The 12,530-nt window shown below is 33.0% G+C and overlaps 2 protein-coding genes across 3 annotated transcripts; both read left to right on the plus strand.

The window, feature by feature from the left end:
* The first annotated feature begins 1,124 nt into the window (after positions 1-1,124).
* Positions 1,125-5,268, plus strand: LOC120252847 (ureide permease 1-like). 2 transcript variants are annotated; one of them, XM_039261035.1, is made up of 8 exons: positions 1,125-1,223; positions 1,766-2,044; positions 2,565-2,703; positions 2,904-3,068; positions 3,198-3,275; positions 3,349-3,458; positions 3,809-4,183; positions 4,887-5,268. In XM_039261035.1, the coding sequence occupies exons 2-8, from the start codon at positions 1,817-1,819 to the stop codon at positions 5,052-5,054; spliced, it is 1,263 nt and encodes a 420-aa protein (XP_039116969.1). In that variant the 5' UTR covers positions 1,125-1,223; positions 1,766-1,816; the 3' UTR covers positions 5,055-5,268. The 2 variants fall into 2 exon arrangements, with proteins under 2 accessions (XP_039116969.1, XP_039116971.1); XM_039261037.1 differs by lacking the exon at positions 1,125-1,223 and adding an exon at positions 1,264-1,322.
* Positions 5,269-6,497: 1,229 nt separating this feature from the next.
* LOC120252781 lies at positions 6,498-12,465 on the plus strand. Its single transcript, XM_039260938.1, has 10 exons — positions 6,498-6,570; positions 6,846-6,907; positions 8,427-8,512; positions 9,368-9,900; positions 9,975-10,148; positions 10,264-10,277; positions 10,521-10,593; positions 11,302-11,527; positions 11,700-11,824; positions 12,256-12,465. The coding sequence occupies exons 4-8, from the start codon at positions 9,375-9,377 to the stop codon at positions 11,397-11,399; spliced, it is 885 nt and encodes a 294-aa protein (XP_039116872.1). The 5' UTR covers positions 6,498-6,570; positions 6,846-6,907; positions 8,427-8,512; positions 9,368-9,374; the 3' UTR covers positions 11,400-11,527; positions 11,700-11,824; positions 12,256-12,465.
* Positions 12,466-12,530: the final 65 nt, after the last annotated feature.

The following is a 12,530-nucleotide window of genomic DNA, read 5'->3' on the forward strand; positions in this document are numbered from 1 at the left end:
CATTTATCTCTCATATTTAATTTTATTAAAAAAATTAAATAAAAGTATTAAGAGTAATTTTGAAAAAAAATAATAATAAATACTTATTAACGTTAGAAAATGACAGATAAAAAAACATAGATTTATGATCAGATAAAAAAAAAAAAATACATAATATATATATATATATATATCTGATACAATTTTATTAAAATATATTCGTATTATACCGTAACATTCGCCTCTTCACTATTGTATATGAGCCGTATACAACAATAACCTCTCGTTAATATTTCATTATATAAATACTTTACTTCTTAAACATTAAAAATAACCAAACAAGTGGTGTAGGTTAATTTGGCTTCTTCGGGTGGGCATGCACACATGATTCTGACATTACAATCAAAGATACTCCACAGAAAACGCAAAGTTCCGCACCTTTTTAAGTCACCCTCTTTTTCCAATTAACTCGCCAATGGACCAATGGTGAACGGCCACGTGTTCGTCTCGAGGTGTTCAAAATTATTTATTTACTAAAATCCAGCTAAAACAATCCTTTTCAATAATTTTTCCCTTAATTAGTGTAAAATAATGATCATCTGTTATTCAATATTTTCATACATAATTTAAACACTAATAAATATATATATATATATATATAATCATATAGTATATGAGGTTTTTTTTTTTACAAAGAAGTCAAGAGGTAGATAAATATAGTAGTACACTAATTACGGTGACTTAATAACTATATAAAAATTTATTAATTCAGCAAAATGTCTAAATCCCTCTGTCATGCAACCTTTTAACATCATCTCACTGGAGACGTTGTAAACAATAAATAAATAGTACTACTACAGTATTAATATAATATTTTATAATGTATATAATCTACTGCATAACATTCACATTCCATTGCATCAAATAGGGGCTGTTAATACGAGTTTTTTAAATCATTTACTAAAATATTATTCAATAATACTATTTTTTAAATACCATTTATTTATTTATTTATTCATATTTTTATAAATAATGAGTTGTTTGCCCGGCTGACATGTGATGCCACGTCAGTGAGTTACTAAAAAGAGTGAAAAACAAAAGTTCTTATAATTATAAAATTCTTGCTATTCAATGATGGTCTGGGACATTGACAAAGAACCAATTTTTGTTTCTCTGTCTCTCTATATGTGTCTAAGATTCATGTTTTTTGAGGCTTAGATTGGAAATCATCAGCTCTAGCTAAGGTTTGGATCTCTTCTCTGGTCCATGAACTTCTTTTCTTTGTATTTGATGTTGATTTCTATGTATCCTGATCATGTTCAGATGGAGTTTGCTCTTTGATTGTCTGTGTTTATCTTCTATTTTGTATATTTTTTTATTTGTGAGTAGATTCATGTTTTATCTTGTGAATTATGGATTGATTTGTTATTTTTTTTTTTTTAGTGGATTTGATGTGGTTTTAGTACTTATTCTGTCTCTCTATTGTTTTCCTGTTTTTTGTTGGCATTTTATTGATGTTAACTACTGAAAAATTTGATTTTTTTTCCACTTAATTTTTCAGTTTCAATGTTTTTTTTAGTATGATGATCATCCGTAGTGTAAATGAAGTTTGGCAATAAGGTTCCATTTGGTTTTCTTGCTTGAGATGTGTTTGGTTTGTAGATATTTGATCATTTATTTCACAGAAATATTAGATTTTGTGGTTCATAAATTGGTGAAATTTTGATCTGTGTTAAGTTTTGGAACAAAATTGATAATAATTGAACTTGTTGTTATCCTGAAACAGATCATTTGGGTTATCTGTGATTGTGCTTTGCTTTGAGAAATCACTGGAGAGATGTTTGTAATTGAGGATAAACTAGGAGCTATTGCTCTGATGCAAGTTTCTCTTCTTCTCTTGGGCACTTGGCCGGCATTTCTGACTCTATTAGAGCAACGTGGCCGTCTACCTCAACATACGTACCTTGATTACTCTCTCACTAATTTCTTTGCTGCGGTTTTCATTGCTCTCACATTTGGTCAATTGGGAGATGCCAAGCCAAACTTCTTCACTCAGCTTTCTCAGGTCTTTCTTCACTTCTCTGATTTCTTATTGGTTTCTGTTTCTATGTTGAGTATAAATTTGGTCTTTCCCCAAGTTTTTACTCAATCTTATCATTACTGTAACTGGAAATTCTTTACAAAGTAATATAGTGTTTGGTGGGAAGAAGGTGGTGTTATCTGTCATTTTGTTACGCTGAGATTTACATATCCATCTAACTTGGCCATTGTTTTTTAGTGGTGTTCTATAATTGAAATAAGCACCTTTCTTATTCATGATCCTATGAATATCAAAGAATGGCATTTGAAGGTAGACATGCTTAATATTCTATTGAATGGGTGAAATATTTATCTTTGCTATCATCCATATGAGCCATATTAATGGTGTTGATAGCATCTAATGATTTACTTTATAACAATGAATTTCCCTGTTATTCATGTAATTTTATCTTTGAACTTCAGATAAACATGTGTGTGTGTGTCTCTTTTTGGTCGTCTTCGCTGATGTTTTTGCCCACTTAACAAATAATGAACATGTAATGCAGGACAACTGGCCCTCAGTCCTGTTTGCAGTTGCAGGTGGAATTATGCTTAGCCTCGGGAACCTTGTTACACAGTATGCCTTGGCTTTTGTTGGTCTGTCAGTGACTTTGGTCATTACAGCAAGTTTGACAGTTGTTATAGGTAAATACTCTTAACTTGACGATTTATTGATAAGATTGAGTCTTTATGTTTCTGTTGTTGTCAGCAAACTAGCACACATTAGTTTTCTTTGTTTGGGAATAATGAATGCAATCTTGCATATGCTGTTTCATGGGCTATAATTAGGTTTAACTGCAGTACTCTGAATGATTTCAAATTGTTTGCTTTTTCTTAATATGCAGGCACAACCATGAACTATTTCTTAGATAATCGGATTAATAGAGCAGAGATTCTTTTCCCCGGAGTTGCTTGCTTTCTTGTTGCAGTTTGCCTTGGAGCTGCTGTTCACTCATCCAATGCCGCTGATAATGCCCAAAAACTTGGCGGTTTTTCAAGTCAACACAAAGGCAAACCTTGTAACCTAATCTATTTCCTATGGCTTTCGGGTTCCTCTCGAATGGCAAGTTTCATTTGGAGGTGGTCTCTGCTTTTAAGACCACCATAATTTGACTATTTCTTTGCCCTGTTTGCTTCAGATCAGTCATCACCAGACATGGAACAAATCCATCTTCTACGTGATACCCCTGGGTACAATGATCAGGAATCGAACAAAGGTAATTATTCTTATTAAGAAGTTAACCTCTGCCAAACGGGTGTGTTAAATAACTTATGATTCTACTGATATAGATGCGGAGAGTGGTATATCCTATACTCCAGACGATGTCCTGAAGGCAGAAAAAGTGGAACCAGGAAGTGCAAAATTCCTCCTTCAGCTTGAGCACAGAAGATCTATCAAGGCAAGCAGCTTAACTGTATCTTTGACTAACAAAATGGAGGAAATAGCTATTAAGTCCATGTGTTTGATCATGAATCTCACATTCATTTTTCATCTATTCTTGCTTTCTTTCATCCTTGCACGTGCACATTTGCCTGTTAGTACTTAATACAGATGATTTTTATATAGCATATCATTGGCGTATGCAAGAAGTATGACTCCGTATCATCACTCAGTCATTTAGGAGTGTATAGTGCACAGAATACCAGCTCGTTGCTGGTCTAATGTTTGCATATATGCTTGTGAATCCTGTGCTCAAGTTTTGTTTCACCATTATTAGTAGACTTTCTGAATATTTTTTTTATTGTGCAGGTGTTAGGATCTGATATTTTCTTAGGCCTCAGCATGGCATTCTTTGCTGGTATTTGCTTTTCACTCTTTTCGCCGGCATTCAACTTGGCCACTAATGATCAGTGGCATACCTTGAAAGAAGGAGTGCCTCATTTGGTGGTCTACACTGCATTCTTCTATTTCTCCATCTCTTGTTTTGTTCTTGCAACTATCCTAAATATCTACTTCCTATATAATCCAATGCTTGGACTGCCGAAATCATCTTTTACGGCATACTTGAAGGATTGTAAAGGACGACACTGGGCATTGTTAGCTGGGCTTATTTGTGGCTTTGGAAATGGATTTCAGTTCATGAGCGGTCAAGCTGCAGGATATGCTGCAGCTGATTCTGTTCAGGTACAACTTCTATCCTTCCTTTTTTCGCTTGTGAAGTGAATTCCATTGCATTAGTGAAAAGAACGGCGAAAACTTTAATTCCGTGTGCCATGAACTACAATCAGCATGACCGATTGAAAAGACCTCAAGCTGTTCATTACCTTTTGCTCTTTGATTTCCCTGCTATTATTTAATATCAACTTCCTGGGAACTCCTTTCATCAAAATGATCGTCTGGAAGCGTAGTAATCATAGTAAATTATTTTCGTTCAGAACCTCCCTCAAAAACGTTTATTAGTGCAACACTTTTTTAAAAGATTAGAAGTGCAAACAATACTATAAGACTTATGTCGATCTGATTATTTTGTACATTTGTTCTCGATGCTCTTTCGATTTCAGTTTTTTACAAGTAACTTTGCTTTGGCACTGATTCAGCAAGCACAATTCTGAAGCAAAATCAATGATTGATCTGAACCATTGCCTCTGTTTATATCTTAATACTTATTTGTCTCAAACATATGACTTAACATTGATCTGATTAAATCATTCTTTTATTCAAGATATGTTTTGGTTTAATTTTTATCCCAAAGTTATTCTATTTGCCCGCATTCAAGAATTCTCAGAAATTTACTTTAAGAAGTCTTTGTTAAGAATGTTCGGCTTATAAAATTATTTTGCTCGGTAGCACTAATAAAGTCGAACATTTTGTCGAACATCTGAATCAGGCATTGCCACTTGTTAGTACCTTCTGGGGTGTAGTCCTTTTCGGAGAATACCGAAAATCATCCAAAAAAACATACATACTTCTTGCAAGCATGTTGTTCATGTTCGCCGTCGCAGTTGCTGTTCTTATGGCTTCATCAGGCCAAAGAAAGACATCATTCAACAGCTGAAGTTCATGCTTAGATTCATATCTTAGATTCCTACCAAGATTCCAAATTTATGGTAATATTGATCAATCATTGTGAATTTGTTGATCAATTATTGTGTTATTTACTTATTTGATAAACCAGAACATTGTTTGTAGCATATCATGGCCTGTGTAAAATTTTTTCCTTGGTTGTAAAAAAAATTGTATGTGTAAATTGATTGATGTGTCTTTGTTAATTTGATTTATTTGTTTTTATTTTCTCAGTAATTCTATTATTTCATTTTAATCAAATATTCATCTCAATTGAATTCGTTGGTAATTAATAAGCATTAATAACTATTTTTTGATTTTGTGTTTTAGTTTTTTATTTTTGTCTAACCAAAATATTTAACTTATAATATATATATATATATATATGTTTCAATTTCTTATTTATGAATTCATAATTTTACTGTTATTATATTATTATAAAAGTTTACAAATTTGCAATTATTTTATAAACTACGCTCAAAAAAATCCATTGTGATACTTTACCAAAAAAATTATTTTTTTAATTCTCAAACTATAAAAAAAATATTTTATTTTATTTTATTTTTTAAGTAAATTTAAAAATGCATAATTCAGTCATTTGAAATTAAAATGAATATATTTTGGGAAAAATTACTTTTAGCCCCCTGAAAGTTCAAAACATCTCAAAATAACCTCTCTGACATTTGAATTTTTCAAATATCCCCTCTTTTTTTCGTAAACTTTTTTGGTTTGCCAGCTCACTTCGTCAGTTTATTCTATCTTTACAACATTTACTTCCCCTTAATAATTTTATTTTTTATTTAATATTAAGTGTTTACATGTAACCACATAAGTTTTCACTTAATATATTATCTTTTCATTTAATATTTTTTTTTCCGATTTAATATCAGACCTTCCCATTTAATATTATATATTTTTCGTTAAAAAGCTGATGACCATTTACTGTTAACCTCAACTTTTATGTCGTAGTACTGAAAAGTAAGTTATCAGAAAAAAAATATTTTTTTAGGAATAACCAAATTTGGGAGGACCAAGTATACATAAAAGAAACTTCCAAAGGATTTTGGCAATTACCCATATTTTTTATATAATTTTTTATTCAATAACTATACATACTATTAAAGTAAATATATAATCTCCGAAAACGTTTCAAAGAACAATTTTAATTTTTTTTAATAATATTTAAATTTTTTGTTTATATTATTAATAATGTTAATAATTAAAAAATATTAATTACACCTATTTATGTAATAAATGTCCATAAGAACTTTTAATTATATTATTTTATATATAATATTGATACGGAGAAAATGCTTAGTATATATAAGAGATTATGAGCCGTAGATATTTCCTCGTGATTATAAAAATGGATCAAGATCAAATCACGACCGGCCGTTGAACTTCACATTACCGCACTGTATAAAAGAGAACACTAGCTCTCCCTTCCTCGCTTCGGCGTTCTCACCGAGGACTCTCCGGCGATGGTCGGAACTGGGAAACGCCGGCAGGTAAGAACCCTAGTTCTATCGATTCCATTTCCTTTTGTTCTTTAGATTGTTCATTGTTGTTGTTTAATGTGATTCGAATCAGCGTTGTTCTTTATCTGTCTTGTGAATCACAATGGGTTTTGATTGATGAAATCTTGAGTTTTGTTTTGGAATTTTAGGTTTAATTATTTCTTTGTGATTTGGACAATGGGTTGATCTTTGATTCGCTTCTTTCTTTGTTCATTTTTGGTTTTCTTGTTTGTATTTTAACATGCTTATTTCGCTTTTGTGATCAGGAGTGGGGGCTTTTGGTGTTTGGCATGATGAATTCTGGTGTTTTATTTTGTGGAATAAAAAGGTTGAATTTTTGCTAACTTGATGAGAAAATGGGGAACCTTATTTTTTTTTGCATAAAGAAATCTCGACTTTAATTGGGAATATGTTTTGGGGATTGGGATTGATGAAAGATGGTGTTCTATTTAGGGATATGACGTTGATTATTTCAATATGATTAGAACCATGGCTTAATCTTTTCTGTTTTTGCTAGTGATTTCAGGCTATATATGCATTGCGAATATTTTTGGCTATGTAACGTATTGTTGGTTCATAATGTGAATGAGGATCCACTCTTTTCCACTTTATTTGTGGTTTTTTTTTAACTATATCATTATTAGTAGTGAGCTTGCTTATGTGTTTTTGTTTTTATTTTTTTGAAAAAAAGTTTATCATGCTAATGATTTGGAATGAACTTTGAGCTCATAAACCAACCATATATGGAGGGCTTGTTTGGATTGGCTTACTTGTAGATTGGGAGCAGTTTGTTTGTGTGTTGAGTACTTATTGGCCTAATTTTTGGCGTTTGGATCGGCTCCTCGATAAAAACAAAAGTGAATCTATCAGGTTGATATTTATGGGATAGGCACTTCTAGATGTCTGTGTTAACGGTTGTGTTACTTTATTTCAGACGATAATGCCCACCAAAAAAAAACTCATATAAATTGCTTCTATAGTAACTCATCTAGATGGAAATCTGCTTAATAACTTACTCACAAAAAGGGAACAAAATACTTACCAAAAACTTTTAAAAATTGTTGTTCTTCACGAATCAATCCAAACGAGCCATTAGTTCATTAGTATTTCCTTATTCATCCATCTTTCAAGAAGTTTTAAGTTTAATATAGTTTTGTAATGACAGCGATTCTTGATCCACCCTGGCATTTCGCCAAGGTGAAGCGAATGTTATTTTGCAGCAATTTGAATTTGTAAGCAATGTTGTGATTAAGCTATTAGTGCTACATGTTGGATTCCATGGATGCTATCTGCATATTCTTATTTGAAATAGAAGGATTGTTTCCCAACTTGTCAGAATGAAATGAAAAGGAAGAATTAATTAAGAGGGTTTGAGAAAAGGAAGAAAGAGTGTGGAGGTTCAATAATAAGAATAATTTGATGATGTTTTCTTCTATCTTCTATTCCTATTTAGTTTGGATTTGCTTTCCCTTGTTTATGAGATTCGCCGCATGTGTCTCTTTTTAATTTTCAGACAAATATGTCACAAGCACCCCCATTTAACAGTAAGTCAAAGATGTACACAAGTGTGGAGTTAATACCTCAAACACGCCTGCACCCTCACCTTGTGTGGGCTTTGCATTTGATCTCAGGCCATCCCTGAAACGAACACACTATGCAAGAGACCTGGTATCAATAGGCCAAGAGGTCGTGGGTGCCACATGTTCTTTTAGCCAAAACTTATGTTGGGAATTCTAGCATTCTATTAGTGAAATTATATTTATCTAAAGCTCCACTCTTTGCATTTGTGTATTATATGATCTTTTATCTTTGATTCATTTGATTCATGTATCAAACCTCTTCTGCAGGATCTAGTTTGTAACATATGTGGTGATGTTGGCTACGCAGACTATATTGCAACTTGTTGTCACTGCAAGCGAGTCTCAGAACATATGTAAGTTTTTTATCAACTCTTTGCTGAATAGCTGCAATTTAATAGTTTAATAGTGCTGCTCCTTTTGCAGAAGTTTAACCTATATGTTACCCTAGAATCTTTGCTCCAGATAATTAATTGGTGACAATATCTAATCGCATGTATATGATCAATACTATCATTAGGTCTTTCATTAGTTGGCCAAATGAACCATCTTTGACTTCCTTTGTATTGGATGCTTATGTAAAAATGCATAAAAAAAAAACTGCCAAGGGATTCTTCTTAGTTGTATTTGTGTGACCATTCTGCCTAAGACAAATCATTTACATAAGCAAGGCATTTAGATTTCCTTCGTTTTCTTTCTTAGCTTTACAAATATTTTCCAAATTTAAAGGCTCTTTATTGACTTTCATCAACTGTTCAAATGAAAAAAGAGTTGACGTCTAATTATAAAAAATTGATCAACACTGGGAAACTCGATTCTGCAAACTTAATAGATTTGTTTATTTGTTTTTTATTCCTTTTTTCTTGTTTAAATCATAAGTCCGGTTTAAGGCACTATAGTCATTTAGCATGGTCAGCTTCTTTTCCATATAACATTCCTTCACATTTCATACACATTTTTGAAGTCTAACCCATAAACCCTTCAATTCTTCTCTATAACTTGTTTGCAGAGACAATTACTTATTTTAGAAAGGGAAGAATGTCTTCTTTGTTCCATTTGTGTTGATTGCAATACTAATTTCTCTACTTCTATGTTTCATGAGCTTTTCTTCTTTCCCTTGAATATCATATTCCAAACCTCATCTTTTTTTATTTATTTATTTTATTTGTTTATTTTTTTTATTTGTTTAATTTTTTTTTTTTAATTTATAGCTATTGTATGCAAAACAAACTTTATGAGATCCCTGAAACATGGACTTGTGAGCAATGCCCATCTGTTGTTTCGAAGTGTAAAAAAATTGAGATTACATCTTCGAACGTGAAAAGGTTGAAACCTGATGATAAACAAAGTTACAAGGAAAACTTTCGGCAACATAAGGCTCAGCTGCTGCAACATGAGCGGATTGGTCCCTCATCAGTGAAGGCTCACCCTGCTGATAGAAGAACTTCAGTTACTAGGGATGTACAAAAACAATTAACTGGCTCTGCTTTTCCAAGTCCAAGCACAATTGACAAGGCTGCGGAGAAGTGTTTGCCTGTTAAAGATGTTTCGGCACAGACATTTGGGGGAAAATCAACAGTGTCCAATATAAGTCCGAGCCTGGGTGCTTCAGTTGCTCGAATGAATCAGCATAAAATCATATGTTCCAAGAATTTGAACCTGTGCAAGACCCTCTATCAGCCAAAAGAGGAAGATACTGATGCTAATGAAAAGTCAGGGAGCGTGTGTAATTATGGAACTTCAGGTTGATTTCTGATGCCTTTCTGTACTTCTTGGCAATCTGATGTGTTGTTTTACCTTGGTGTTTCATATCTTCAGGGAAAGATTCTCTTCCAGCTCTGATTAAGACTGAGCCTTGCGAAGAGGGCACATATCCCCAAATGTGCAAGCCCTTGGATCATACGGATCATATACTATCTGCATACTGTGCTGATGTGCCTACCTTGGGTATTAACAATGCTCCATATCATTCACCAATCAAGAAGTGTTCTGGTGTGTATTCTCATTCCATGTATGATTCCATTTATTTTGTATTCCTTGTTTGGTGTGTTTGGAGAATTGCCTAATTATTGGTTGATGCCTCACCACTTTTTATCTTTTATTCAAGGTCAAAACATTCAGGTTAGTGAATTACCTCAGGGATGGAATCAGGGAACTGCCTAATGGAAGAGCTATTAACTTTTTATCACCTTTTCAATCAGGTACAGAAAAATATCTTCAGTGACTTAGTAAGATTGACCTAGTAATGACAAGCTGACAGTTGAATCAAGTGAGATAATTTCTTTGCTAATATAATAGCCGCCTGCTGTATGGAGGGTCTTACATATGCTTTGACAGGTAATGCCATTTGTTCATCTATTCCAGAAAAGAAGCTGCCCTTACTGGTTGTATCAGATGGTGCACCTTCAAACTTCTTTTCAACAGAAACTGCATGGATGTAAGTAAACGGTCCTGCCACTTTAACATTAATAAAAGCTGATCCCATTGTAGAATCAATTCTACCTGTGATCTATTGACTATAATTTTTGGCATCAATATCTAATTCATTCCTATCGTTAGATTTTCTAATATGAGCTTCATCCCCCTTTTTTTATTTTCCTAAAAACCTGTCTTATGATAAATTTATTCACAGTGCAAACTCAGCATATTTTTCAGATCTCTTCACGTCTCATGTGTTGTTATGTTAACACACCTCATGCCCATCAATTATGGACTTCATTTAGATTCTCTGGTCATAATAGGAAGTTTATAAGGTCTATAATCCATGAAAGGTATTCCATCTATTACTTTACTTGATCTCTTTATAAATACCAAATAAACATTTAAAAGCAACACCACATAATTATGCACCTCATGGTGAAGTCAATGATCTTACAATATGGTGACCTTGTACAAATGTATCTTGTTGCTGGTGGTCTACTCACTATGAATTTCCAGTGTATCCATATATTCCTTATTTTACCTAGTTGGATATTGAGTCAACACTAAAGGACTTTCACAATTGTGAAAACGAACCAAAAGGTTATATTTTGTAGTTCCATTTGCTTGCAGAATGAAAGTGCATACTGACTCAATGATTTGGTTAAATACTGCTTGTTGCTATAGTTTACAGGATATAACATCAATGCACTTTTCTCATCTGCAGGGGAGAACTTGAAATTTTTGGTGTCGTTCCTTATGTTTGTGAAGGAGTCGAAGCTCGTCTTCCAAGTAAAGTATGCCTTTTTGCATATGAGCAATTGAAACAGATGCCGATTAAAGTAAAATTGAAGCCTGTGCACCGCTTGGATGTCTGGCCAAAACCTTTTCCAAGTGGATCCTCCTATGGTTGGTGACATCGCGTTCTTTCTCTTTCCTTGTGAATTCCAAAGGTTTGCTTGCTATCTCACTTAGTTACTCTTATCTGCGGTTATGTTATAAATCTTTTCTCAGTATACAAGAACACATTGTCTTGAGTACCATACTTTTTTTCACATCTCAATAAAGGATGCACGCTGATCATTCCCATTGTATTTGCAACTAACAAATCAGTGCCCAACGTAGGCTCAAAGAGAAGTACTCTCAACTCATTGAACAAATGAGCAGTGGCGATTTAGCATTGCAAACTCGTAAGGATGCTGTTGAATTGCTGATATTTACATCTAAAGAGCTGCCCAAGGATGCCAACTGTGAGTTTTTCTGTTTGAAATCCCTTTTTAATGTCTAATTTCCGATCTTGTGGTTCAAGTCTCAATAAAACATTTAGATATATTTGTCAAATGTTTAGCAGTCGGAACTCTTTTGCCGGCTTTTAGCTAAGAACATCCTGAGTACCATAGCCAAATTGAAACAATCAAAACATACATACATACCCTTCATCCACTCTTTCAAGTGCTTCATAAAACTATGCATAAATTTTGGAATATTTTTATTTTTCATTGGAAATTTTTATAGTTTTGCATTAGTTATCTCTTTGTCATTGCACTTTGCTCCATGTTGATCAATGACAATACACCGACTGTACATTGAATGAGATGGTTGGTATTTTTTATTTTTTATTTTTATTTTTGCAAATAACCTTCATTTATTTATCGTATACTGAAACTGTAAAAATCTTCAGTCACAGGATTTCCTGTGAAAAACTTCTTGTGGGGAGTATTTCGACACTTAAAACCGAAGAAGCAATGCAACTAACAAGCAACAGAAGAAGAAGAAGGTGAGAATATACCAGTATTTGTGCAGCATTACTTGAAAGTGAATATGCTAGATTTCCTTCATGTAAAACCTTTTCAATGCTTCAGAGACAAAGCATTTACTCTTTGTTTTTTCACCATATAACATAAATAGCCCTTATATATATATATATATATATATCTTGTCTTTACAAAGGAACAG

Source organism: Dioscorea cayenensis, chromosome 24 (genome assembly GCF_009730915.1).
Source record: "Dioscorea cayenensis subsp. rotundata cultivar TDr96_F1 chromosome 24, TDr96_F1_v2_PseudoChromosome.rev07_lg8_w22 25.fasta, whole genome shotgun sequence".
Classification (NCBI taxonomy): Eukaryota; Viridiplantae; Streptophyta; class Magnoliopsida; order Dioscoreales; family Dioscoreaceae; genus Dioscorea; species Dioscorea cayenensis.